The sequence below is a fragment of the Chionomys nivalis genome, chromosome 18 (assembly GCF_950005125.1).
Source record: "Chionomys nivalis chromosome 18, mChiNiv1.1, whole genome shotgun sequence".
In the NCBI taxonomy this organism is placed as follows: Eukaryota; Metazoa; Chordata; class Mammalia; order Rodentia; family Cricetidae; genus Chionomys; species Chionomys nivalis.
Window position 1 is genome coordinate 46,371,425 of NC_080103.1, and position 12,902 is coordinate 46,384,326.

General features: G+C 42.3%; 1 protein-coding gene across 4 annotated transcripts; it reads left to right on the forward strand.

Moving 5' to 3' along the window:
• Positions 1-1,421: 1,421 nt before the first annotated feature.
• Lamtor3 (late endosomal/lysosomal adaptor, MAPK and MTOR activator 3) lies at positions 1,422-12,794 on the forward strand. Of its 4 annotated transcripts, none has more exons than XM_057794052.1 (8): positions 1,422-1,547; positions 1,758-1,803; positions 2,699-2,776; positions 2,916-2,950; positions 6,530-6,588; positions 9,240-9,373; positions 9,876-9,939; positions 10,469-12,794. In XM_057794052.1, exons 3-8 carry the CDS (start codon positions 2,753-2,755, stop codon positions 10,540-10,542), a joined length of 390 nt encoding a protein of 129 aa, XP_057650035.1. In that variant the 5' UTR covers positions 1,422-1,547; positions 1,758-1,803; positions 2,699-2,752; the 3' UTR covers positions 10,543-12,794. The 4 variants fall into 4 exon arrangements, with proteins under 4 accessions (XP_057650035.1, XP_057650037.1, XP_057650034.1 ...); XM_057794051.1 differs by having other exon boundaries at positions 1,447-1,557; XM_057794054.1 differs by lacking the exon at positions 2,699-2,776 and having other exon boundaries at positions 10,469-12,285.
• Positions 12,795-12,902: the final 108 nt, after the last annotated feature.

Here is a 12,902-nt window from a genome sequence, read left to right on the forward strand (position 1 = left end):
TTACAGAGTTGGAATTCCAAGACAAGTAGAAGGAGAAACAGGCTCCTTGGTGTTTTGAGAGCTTCTGGGTTGGAGCAAGGTGATACAAGAAGGACATTTTTCAGCTTTCAGTAAGCAAGAGCAGATGAAGACAGAACACAGTTGAAAAGGGTAGGTTCCGAACGGATTCACTGTGGAAGGCGTAAAACTGCAAGATAATAACACAGGTGCCATCACCTGAAGAGTTAGGAGACCGGCGAGAATGGGACCTGAACCACGTTATGCGGTATCCCACAGGTAATAAAGAAATCAGCCAGCCCTTTAGAGCCGGCATCCAGGAGACAAAGGCAGGTCGATTTCTGTGAGGTTGAGGCCAGCTTGGTCCACATAGCAAATGCTAGGCCAGTCGGATATACAGTGAGACCCTATCTCATAATATTTTTTAATTGAAGTATTTTAATAGTGAAAAGACTTTTAAGAATGTCCCTTTCAATTTCTCATGTCACTTGAGACAATCTGAACTGATTAGGCGGAGGTCATTTGTTGAGCTCAGTAGTTAACAGTGCCATCCTCCCAGACAATTGTAGGTAGGTAATACAGCATTTCCTCTATGTTTTTGAGTGTTTGTGCTCCTACTTTAAGGGATCGGAAATGAAGATTAGGTATTTATTCCCATACATCTGCCTTTTCTTTTTCAAGTACACTACTGTTAAGAATACATGAGGTAAGAGAAAATCTGTAGCAAAAGCCACCAATTTCATTTTTCCTGAGACCCCAGTCAGTCACTGGGCTGTGACTTTGATCCCAGGTGATTTCTGTTTGTCTCTGGGATTCTACAGGAGTCCACTAAGCTGACCTCAGTGCAGCCATTTACCACGAAGAATTACCAAAGCATCAATAATGAGAAACATTGGGCCAAAGCAATTAGAGTGTTCTCCTTTTTTGCTAGCGTTCTAGTGTTCCCCGTATGCTAGGCTTTCTTACATGTACAAAACACCAAACAAAAGATAGACAGTTTTTAGAAGGCACAACTAATGCAGACTCAGAACCTATGAGGCAACCCAGTACTTGCATGTTTAAAACAGACGTGACAAACGAGCCTACCGCTCATGGCTCCTGAACCGACTTTAAGTGAAAATTCGAAGAGTACGAAAATGGGGTCATCTAGGAACCTGAGACTTCTAACGAATAGGCTGTTCAGTCCGTGCTCCTCAAATGTCTTCATTCATAAAATTGTATGTGTGTGTGTGGTATTTAAGGAAAAGGATTTATGGAAAAGGGTGCGCATAGTCGCACAGGAATGTATTCCGTTGTAGGTGTGATGGGTGAAAAAGACGGTGCTGGAACCTCAGGAGCAAGCCGGGCGGCTTTTGACGCAGCGCGCAGGCGCGGTTTCCACCAAGCCTCCCCGGAACTTCCGAATCGCCCGGAGCGAGGGTATAGGAAGTTCTTCCTGGAGCGCCGCGGAGGTCACGAGTCATGTGACAGCGGCTTGACAGGCGGCTTCCGAGAGGCGACTAAACTTTGGGGACACCCGGGCAGGTCGCCCCAGGCTGGAGCGCGCGAGGGTCTGCAGAGGTCGCCCCTTCTCCCGCGCGGGGACCCTCTTCTGTCCGGGCGGGCGGAGTTGGGCCGTCGGGGCTGGTCACCCAGCCGGGTTTCCAGACCCAGAACTACGGCTCTCGCCAGGGCCTGGCGAGGGTGGATCCCGGGATGCTGGGTCTGGGAAGGGAAAAAAGCCCGGGATGCTGGGAGAGTCACAGAAGTTTCTCTTCCAGGCGTATAGGTTGATCCTGCGGGAGAAAGGGGTTCATCATGGCGGATGTGAGTGACACCCCCTTCCCGATAAGAAAGAGGATGTGGGAGGGTTGCATGAGGCCACTGAGTAGGGAGAGGCAGAAATTGGTTTTGTCCTGAGCCCTGCACATCTTCCCGGGTCCGTTGTAGGGGATTGATGTGAGAGTGGACTCGCAAGGTCCTGAGTTTCTATCAGGAACGGTTGTGGTGAACCACTAATGTGCTTTAGCCTGAGAGAACTGTATTCTTCCCACCTCGCAATCCTAATGGGGCTCACAGGAGCTCCGGGCAGTTAACACTCCTAAAGGACGAATGGCCGCCCTCCCATCAGTACCTCTTCCGTTGGTATTGTTCCTGATTCCCACTAAGTTCTCGTGATGGCTCGTTAGGTTCATTGTTGTGATCTAAAAGGATTTCTAACGGGTGCCCCTTCTGCAACCTTTGTTCCGTTTTTGTATATCTGTTTAAGACGGGAGCAAAAGTAAGTTCGTGGCGGTGACATGGAATAAGATACTCATTCAGGGTTGGAGATAAAGGTTCAAATCAGCCCACATTTGGGGTAGAGCTCATAACTGATACCTCAGTTGTCAGTGATTGTTTCCAGATGAGTTCGTAATGAGACGAGATCGCTTTCTGTTCTCTTAGTCTGAACCATGTTCTATGTTAAATGTATCACATTGTCGTTATCTTTGGTCAAGAAACTGAATGAATATAAGAGTAGTTTATCTAATTGACTTAGGATCATTAAAAATGGTTGTGGAAATTTCTGTGGACATGGGAGGAGGTTCATAGACTGTTGCCAAGTGAAAACAGTGTTATCAGGACGTAATTATTGTGAAACACATCTCGCTTTAGGGCAAGTGTGTATTTGTGTTTCCCTATGCCAGGTACACTGACATACATACCTTACTAAAATTTTCAGCATTCTTATCATGTAGGGTGTGTGATTATCCCTGTGTACATATAATGAAGCCTAATGAAACCGAGGCCTAGAAAAAAGGTTAGTTAACTTCTTTCAAGTTATACAAGTAAAAGATGGAACCCCAGTTAAAAATGGTGACTTACGTCCTTTAAGGGGAATGTGGCAGGACTACGAGAGCAGACTGTAATATGATCTTTGAAACATTATTCTCTTTCAGGATCTAAAGCGATTTCTGTACAAAAAGTTGCCAAGGTAAGAAAATACTCATTTGTCGCTGAGTAAATTCTATGTAACATTAATCTTACAATTATTTTGTTTTGTATTTTGTTTCACCCTTTTAGATTAGTATTTTATATGTGTCATGTTAATTATTTCCCATATTGAAATTCATAACTAACCCCAAGTATCATAAGTGATGGCTTGAGTTTACAGATAGGTAACATAAAACTAGAGCTCTCACATGACTTGTTTATGCTCAATAGGAAATAGGCGCTGGAACCCAGAGCTCAGATTTCTTGCCATTCTAAAGTTTTTAAAAACATACTATTATAGTTGTTTATGGTTTGTAGGTTGGATCTTTAGGTTGGGAAAATGAATGTTAGCTTTCATTGTTGAAAGTGTTCACATATTAGCTGTGGTTTTACTCTGATAATAGATCAGTGGAAATTAATGACAGTGTGTTCTGGTTTTGATTCATATATTGTATTTTTCTTAATGTCGTCATGACGAAAACACTATTGGTGTGTTAAATGAAATAATGGGAAATCTTTAAATTAATTTAAATTATCTTCCTCTGAATAAATGGCCAACTATAGAGACTAGCTGCTGGTTCTTTTTCACACAGATGGCCAGCATGATGGCAGTTATAGCTTTACATGCTAACACTTGACCACAGAAACAATAGGACAGGCTAAAGCCACACAGGGAAACTTTAGTGACTAGTGGGAGAACTAACAGTTGCTTTCTGACCTTATAACTCTTCCAACATTAAAACTTTTCTCATTATTACTTACAAATAGTTTTGGGAATGCAGACTGTCCTCATTTGCGTTCTATTTTTGTGATAAAACACTGGCTAAGAGGAACACAGGGAGAAAGGATTTATTTCGTCTTGCAGACTACAGTTCATTATGAAAGGGCAGGGCTGGGGCTGAAGCAGAAGCCGTGGAGGAATGCTGCTTATTGACTGGCCTCCCCACGGCTTGTGTGGAGGTTCCCTCTTCCCACATGACCCTACCTTGGATCTACTTGCCAAAAAACCAGTCTACTGGCTGGTGTTTGCTTAGTGTACTAAAACTTTAGAAACACCGTGAGAGTGAGCTGGGCATGTGGATAGGCCTGGAATCCCAGCACTGGGAAGGTGACAGAAGTGGAGACCCTGTCTCAAAGGAACAAGGATGCTTAGATGTCTGGGGGTAAAGGCAGTGGCTGTGAAACTGATGTGGGTGCTGTGACTCGCACAGTCGAGGTGTAGAACTGACCACACACGTGGTCTGCTGACCACATGCTTGCACACACACATAAAAACATTTCAAACAGCAGCTGAAAAGCAAAAGAGACTGAGGTGGTTTTTGTTTGTTTTTTGTGTTTTATCAAGAGTCATTTCAGGGTGACTGTTTCTTTTGTTTGCCTTCTGATAAGGAATAGGCATCTTTTCTACTCTGTCACCTCTGATTGGCTTCCATGTTTCATCCTCTGTGTTTTCCATACTGTGAAGTCCCTAAGATTCCCTTTGGTGTTGGTGTGTATGTTTTCATCCAACTGCTTTCCTTATGGTAAGGCTCATACAAGAGAGATGTGCAATTTAAGCATGCTGTGAAGGGCTGGGAATGTATGTCAGTGAGAGAGAATTTGCCATTGCTTGGAAGGTTCAGTCCGCAGCACTTTTAAGGGGCAGAAGAATATTTGCCATAGCATAATGGTAGGGAAGGACCAGTGCCACCCTTTTCCTAAGTGCACTCTGATTCATATTTGCAGACTATTTCTTGAAAACAGATTTATTACACCTTAAGAACAGAAAGAGAAAGAACGAGGAACAATAGCATTGTGAACACTCAGATTTGTTGCTAGAAGTGTGGGTTTAGTGGGGTTCATGTGTTTTGTTTATTTTTAAATTGTTATATATGAGTGTGGGTGTTTTATGTGCATGTTTGCTTGTGCACTGTGTGTGTGACTGGTGTCAAGTTGCCAGGACTGGAGTTACAGATAGTTGTGAGCTGCTATGTAGGTGCTGGGAATTGAACCTGGGTTCTTTGGAAGAGCATCCAGTCCTCTCGACCACTGAGCTATCTCTCCAGCTTCATAGATAGGTCCATGGTTTTAACTGCTTTATCTCTCTTCTTCTCCACAAAACCAGACTAGTTCCAGGTATCAATAAAATGTATTTTTAATTCCCTGTTAAATATTGTTCTTGGGTTTATATTTTAAAATCTAGTTGTGACCCCCCCCCCAACATCTCAGGCTTTCCATGTTTTAAAATAGCCAATGCTTTATAATTATATGAAGAACAGTTTGGTTGGTTTTTGTGGCAGGATTGCTGAGATGGTGGGGAGACGGTTAGGGGCTGAATCAGGGTCTTATGTGTGCTCCGCAAACACTCAGCCACACCATAGACTCCAGCTTATGTCTTCAATACTAGTGGAAGGAACACTGTTTTTAGAATGAAAATAGTTTGTTTAGTAAGCTTTAGATTTTTGCTGATTAATAAAATTTACTTATAAATATGTCTGTTGGTGGCCCAACAATTATTAGTAAAATGTATGCAGATCACTCTTGGTCTGTTGTGTGTAGAATTGAAAACAACTTCTCTGTGCCTTGATTTCTAGAAAGGAGTGCTTTAGGAATGGGGCTGTTCTGTGTTCTTAGGCTGTGTCTCCGAGGATTTGTAATCCAGTAAAAAGAATGAACACCCTACTTTTTCACCTCCTTTTTCGGTGCATTGGTTACTATGTAAATTAATTACTATGGCAATTACAAAATTTTACTTGTGCACAGATTTTTTCTAAGCATTTTGAATAACAGGTATAACATATTGAACATTTGCCTTTTTATTTGATTTTTTTTTGAGTAGACAGTATATTTATAAAATTCAGGATTTAGAATTTTCCTCTGTCCAGTCATGTAGTTCTGCTGCTAGAAGCATCTGGTGACAGAGGCATTTATTCCTTATAAACAGACACGGATGAGTGTACACTTGTATACACATGTGTGTGTATGTGTGTGCAATACACAATACACACAAGGTCTACTTACACATTTTGTTATATAATTTGTTGCTTAAGTTGCATTTTCCAAATCTGAAGTTTCTTTTTCTCTTAAGAATATAACTTTGAGGGGCTGGAGAGATGGTTCAATAATTAGGAGCACTTGTTGGTCTTGCAAAAGACGGAGACGGGTTAAATTCCCAGCACCCTCACTGGGTGGTTCAGCTGCTTTTCAGTCCAGCTCCATGGAATTTAATGCTCTCTTCTGACCTAGGGAGGCACCTTCCTGCATGTGGTACATATACAAGTATGCACACAGAATAAAGAAATCATAATGAGAATATACGGCTCAGCGGGTGAAGACCCAGGTTTGGGTCCTCGGAACTCGCCTGGACTCAGGGCTCCTGTAGTGAAGTGGGAGAATCCCTAGAGCTCATGGCTGCTAGTCTGGCATATGCAGTGGCAGACAAGAGGCCTGAGGTTGTCGCCTGCCTTCCAAATGCACCCTGCGTCATCTCTCTGTCTCTCTCTCACACACACATACACTTGAGAATTACCATCATGAGTCTAAGGTACATGTTTGTAGAAATCAAAATGATTTTGTAATACTGACTTTTGCTTTCTTGTAGCGTTGAAGGGCTCCATGCAATTGTTGTATCAGATAGAGACGGGGTGCCTGTTATTAAAGGTAAACTGAGTGCTTCGTGCATTTTACTTTCGACAAAAAAAATGTGTTTTAAATAATTAGAACGGCCGGGCGGTGGTGGCGCACGCCTTTAATCCCAGCACTCGGGAGGCAGAGGCAGGCGGATCTCTGTGAGTTCGAGACCAGCCTGGTCTACAAGAGCTAGTTCCAGGACAGGCTCCAAAACCACATAGAAACCCTGTCTCGAAAACCACCCCCCAAAAAATAAATAAATAAATAAATAAATAAATAAATAAATAAATAAATAAATAATTAGAACGACTGTTTTAGTTTTTTTATGTACTTTTGTCTGTTGGAGACTGGGTGTGGAACCTGTAGTGGGTTCCATGTCTGCAGGACCTGGAAAATCTGCACACTTTACCATTTACCATAGGTGTTGTCATTTAGAAAAACGCAGCACGAGAGAGACACCATGTGACAAAACTCACGTGGAGAGGTTTTTTATTGGGTGAAAGTGAATGGAAAAGGAGGGGAGGGAAGAAGGGAGACTGGCCCCTGGGGACAGAAGCAGCAGAAGAGACACACAGACAGACAGACAGACAGACAAGGAGAAAAAGGGAGAAATGGGAGGTGGGCACGGCCCTTTGTAAAGGGAACGAAGGTGCACAGGAGGTGCTCTAAGCAGTGCAGCTGAGGATGTAGCTGTCAGAACCCCAAGAACAGGCCAGTACATGCCTGAATACTAACAGCAGGCCCAGTTTTTCTTTTTTCTTTTTCTTTTTTTTGGTTTTTTGAGACAGGGTTTCTCTGTAGCTTTGGAGCCTGTCCTCAGGCCCAGTTTTTCATTGAAGATGCTTATGATAATGCAAACTATTAAATATATCTTTAGTATTGGAAGTGAGTGTGCACGGCAGGCAGGCGGTCATCCTTGAACCATATCACTAGTTCAGATTGGTGGTTTTTAAATCTTACATGGGTTTTTGCTTCTTTATTAGAAATATTTTTTTAAAACTTTAATGTCATAATTACTTTAGTTGATCTGAATATAAGAAGTTTTAGAAAATGTATCTTTATTAATTCTTGAGGCTGTCATGTGTGTACACAATGTGTTTTCATCTACCCAACATGAATTTGGCTGATTCTCAGCTCTTTTTAACATGCATTTGCTGTAACAGAGTCAGCATGAACTCAGATTGCTTACTTTTGTGTCTTGTGGCATGATCCAAGTGGATGTTTGTAGGCCGTGGCTGCTCGCTTGTTTTTGGCCAAGACCTGAATAATCACAGAAACTATATTAATTATAACATTGCTTGGCCTATTCGCTTAGGCTTTTTATTAACTAACTCTTACATCTTAAATTAACCCATTTTTATTATTTTATATTTTATCACGAGGCTTATGGTTTACCGGTAAGGTTTTGGCTGGTGACTCGTGTCTTTTTTTTTTTTTTTTGGTGTCTATGACTCCGCCTACTTTCTCTCTATACCTTTGTTTAGATTTTTTTGCCTGGCGTCACTTGTTAAGCCATTGACTGAAAGCAGCTTTTTTTTATTAGACAATGGCAATAAAAAATATTTACAGCATACAGAGGGGAATTCCACATCATCTTCCCTTTTCTGTCTAAATAAAAAGGATGGTCTTAACTTTCACATAGCAAGATTACATACAGCAAAAAAGATATCAAGCAAGAATTACATACAGTTACAGTATTTCTAAGGAAAACTGTATTTTTCTTCAACTTTTCAAAGGCCCCAGAAGGATATAATATTATTTAAGTTAACGAGAAGTACATTGTAAGCAACTTTTAAAACAGGGACATCTTGCTGCCTGGACAGTCACCCAAAGTTCTTCTGTGTCATTGGGGCATTCATCTTCAGCCTACAGGCCCATAGTATCTGGCAGACTTTTCCATGAAGCAGGAAATTTGAAAAACTGTTTTGCTTCTATTGACAGTTTGTCAGTCAACATTTTTTTTTTTTGGTCCTGTAGTTTACAGTTTCTTTTCCATGTCAGGACAGACATATAATTTTAGACATTAGGGTTACAACATTCTTTAGAAGTCACCTGGGTTAGTTCTTCCATTTTACACGTTAACATGATCAAGTACAGAGAGGACACAGCCTGTCTGGAGCCGTGCATTGAGCTGGTGACAAGCTGTGACAGGGTCCATTGTCCGTGGGTGGCTGTGGGCAGGTCACCTGTCTTTTCTCACCTCTCTAAAGAGGGCTCAGGTGACTCCAGCCCTTGTGTCATTTCACAGAATCCCTGTGAAACACTGGAGCCCCTTGCTTAGCCGATGCGGCTAACCTAGTCCAGCCGTTAGTGAGCAAGGGGACCTGACGCAGGCAGCCAGCTATAGGACTGTCAGCGTCTACGAGAGACGCTGCTTCCGGAGGTTTTATGAGAGCAAAAGATTTTGTGGCTTTTCCATTTTATTCTCACATTCCCTCAGATGACCAGAATGTTCACTTCATCATGGAAGTCAGCATATCTTCCCTGAGTTATGAATACTGAATTTCTGATTAAGTTATTTTTCCCATCTGAGTTGATGAGACCAGGAGGTAGTCGTGGGGTTTCCAGCACTGTAAATGTACCTTTGTGCCTAGGTTTTATGGGCTTGTGCTCTTTTGAAAGTTGCTGTTAACCTCTTCCTGCCATGCTCTGCATCATTTTATTTACCGCTTATTCCACAGTGGCTAACGACAGCGCTCCAGAGCACGCCCTGAGGCCTGGCTTCTTGTCCACCTTCGCTCTTGCCACAGATCAAGGCAGCAAACTCGGACTTTCCAAAAATAAAAGTATCATCTGTTACTATAACACCTACCAGGTTGGTATATTCAATATATAGCTGCCAATGCTTCACTGGCTCATCTGTCATTTTTATATCTTTTGTATAAACTGTTTTTGGAATAATTTTAATACGAGGAGCACAGATTTTTTTTTAAATTAGCCTTCAGAGTACTTATATTAAAACTGGGGTTTTCTGACGTTTTTATATCAGAAAATAATTATTTTTGATGTTTTTATATCAGAAAATAATTATTTTTGATGTTTTTATATCAGAAAATAATTATTGTGGAAAAATACTTAAAAGTTTCAAAATTAAGAGCTTGTTAGCCTGTGACGTGCACATTAGGTCACTGTCTGCTCCAGTAGATGGTGCCATTAGCTTGCACAGCTGGGGTTCTTCAACATGGTTCCTCTGTTGTGACAGGTAAGAGACTTGCCTGGAAAGTTCAGTGATCAGCTGTTTAAATCTGTTGTTCCAGCTGAATCATAACTGTGTTTTCACCATGCAGCATGCGATTTAGACCTTATTCTCCTTCCAGGTGGTTCAGTTCAATCGTTTACCTCTGGTGGTGAGCTTCATAGCCAGCAGCAATGCCAACACAGGTATGTTAGGAGGATGGCCTGCACATGTAGGCTGTGCTCTTTACAGTACTGTTCCGGAGCCGGGCCTGGTGGCCGCTGTTGTCAACCACCTGCATTTGTGCCGCAGCCATTTGATTCCTAGTTCCCACGTCTGTAGAACGGGGGGGCCTTCTCCATCATCCAGGGCATTTCCATATGCAAATAGGATGGTCAAAAGATTGGTTTGGTGCAGTAGAAGCTAGTCACACCCGCATTGCGGTTCGTGTGCTATTTATAGCTCACACTAAAACAGCCTACAGAAATGAAGGGTTACAGAACATAAGCAGGACACATTTGATGCTAAAAATGACTTCATTCTATAGACCCATCAGTTAAATTACAATTTTAAGACTTTGAATACTTATAAACAAGTTGAGCATGACTGAGAATTTAGTTTCTTAGTTTCTGTTGCTGTGGTGAGATGCTCTGACAAACCCTCACGAGGGTTAATTTTAGCTCAGCATTCATAAGAAGAATTTTCTAACATTCTAATTTCTTAAATCTCTTTTAGGACTAATTGTCAGCCTAGAAAAGGAACTGGCTCCATTATTTGAAGAGCTGATAAAAGTTGTGGAAGTGTCCTAATCTAACAATGGATTTGATGTCTTCCTTGTCTTCACTGCAACAACACCCTGTCAGTCCAGCAATCTTTAGACCACAGTAATACTTGTATCTATGTGTCCAGAGGGCTGCTCTTCCACCTTACACTAAAGGAGAGCCTATAGCTGTAATTTATAGACAGATCAATTGTTATATTTATGTGTATAAAGTCTTTTCTTACTTAGTGAGATCTGGGAACGCCACAAAAATGGTTCATTCTAGTGCAGCTCCCATGGAGTTAGTGTGGATGTCTGATAAAGAGTGGTGTCTGTCCCATCATCGGGTCAGAGTGGCGTACGGATGCTCTGGAGCCAGCAAGCACACCTGCTGCACAGTGCTCTCACGCCACAGGCCACAAAGACGCTTATGAGAATAATAATGAGGGCGTATTTTTTTTAAGATTATATTTTATTTCTTTGCATTGAGTGTGAGGAAGATGAATGGCTTAGTAAAATAATAAAGTAAGTACAATCACTAACCTCCTCTGTCTGTGATCTCCGGTAGATGAGTATTACTAATGGAGTTGATTCTTCTTCGAGGGTGCTGCTCTTCAGTGAGAACGCAAATCACTGCTCATGACGTCTCTTCTCTTTCCGTAACAGTGCTTTAATGACTGTGTTCTTTCTACATTGGACATGCCGTGTTACTGAGTTCTGTTTCCAGTATCAGTATGTATATGAAAATGACAGTATAGCCATTTTTTCATACACAAATATAAATAAAATAGTATTTTTAAAAGTACAGAATGAACTTTGTATAGGCTTCTTCTTTCAGACTTTCAAATCTGTAATGGACATAATTAATTCTGTCTTCCAGCCACATGAATAAGCAGTGAATGCTTCTTGTGGGTGTTGTACTGGAGTTGTTTTACCTAGTATAAACTGTCAAAGCCTTATCCATGGGTCTGACTGAACGAGGTTTTATCTGCCTGATACGCCTAAGAGGATCAGGAGTGGCTCAGCCATGACTCTCCCTGTCAGTTTGTCGCTGGGTGAGTCAGTTCACAGGCACCAACCGTGCACCAGTCTCCAGCGATCCCACTGCGCAGCCGTAGAGGCGATGTTGGCCTGGAATGTCTGCCCTGGGGACAGCTTCCACGTTAGAGTTGGTGCTATAAGCAGTTTTCCTCCCTCGCTTTCCAGCACAATAGGAGATGGATTGCGAGGAAGGGAACCAGGTGTGCAGGAGCTGTAGGAGAGTGAGACGGATGCCACTCCACAGCCACGAAGAAGGCTATAAGGGCACATGACAACAAAGTGGCTCTCTGGTGAGCAATAAACTGTCAGCTCTGAGATGCACCCAATAAAATGCAGAATTCTTACTGTCTGGGTTACCACTTGATGTCTGGAAAGTTCTTGCCAGTAATGTGCATGAAACAAAGAAGAATAAAGTAGCAAACTTGTTATTGAGGTGATAATTGTATAGGTGGCCAGCTGTGGGGAAGGCTGAAGCAGAAGGGTGGAGTTTAAGGCCAGCCTGGGCAACTCTGGCATTCTCAAACAAATTGGCTTGAAAGGATAGAGTTGAAGCTCAGCGACAGAGCACTCACCTGGCCGGCGTAAGGCCCAGGACTCGATCCTCAGTACTGCAGGAAAGAGTGGTTGCTTCATTTGAACACCCAAAGGAAGACGTGTGAGTAGGTGTGTGTACCCTGAAGATTATTAACTGTTCACGCTGCTGTAGAGTTTCTATCCCAGGGAAAGTCTGGGTACATTATTGATCATTTGTAAAGTCCTGCAGATGGGAATTGCTGAATATTATTTTGCAAAGGTAACATAAAACTAGAATAACTTTTAAAATTCCACCTATCTAGTGTTGTGTGTGCACACGTGTACATGTGTGGCGGTCAGAGGACAACTTGGGAGTCAGTTCTCTCCTGTGTTAGTCTGGGGAGCGAGCTCAAATTGGCCACACTCACAGTAACAATAAGTAAAAATATTTTAAAGTTCTTCAAGCAACAAACAAAATGAGATACCTGCGGAGAAAGTTGTATTGGTTCTCGAGCAGATCAGTGGGGCTTATATGTGTGTGTATTCATTATAAGGGTTTGCTGCAGGACCCGGGAAGTGCAACTGTGGAGCATGCCCAGAGATGGAGACCTTCTCCACTCAGGCTTCTTCCTCTCTAGAGATCTGTCAGCTGATTGGATGAGTCCTACCCCACTCTGTTAACTACGCATTTGCATCCCAAAGTCTGCCAACCTCACAAAGATTCCTTCCCAAGTGGGCTCTCCCTCTTTTGCCTGCTGGACAAAAAGCTGTACCTGTGCTACTCAGAATGTGGTCCATAGTCCAAGCTGTTCTATATGGTAGACAATAACTGATGCTTAACTACTTGCTCCTCCC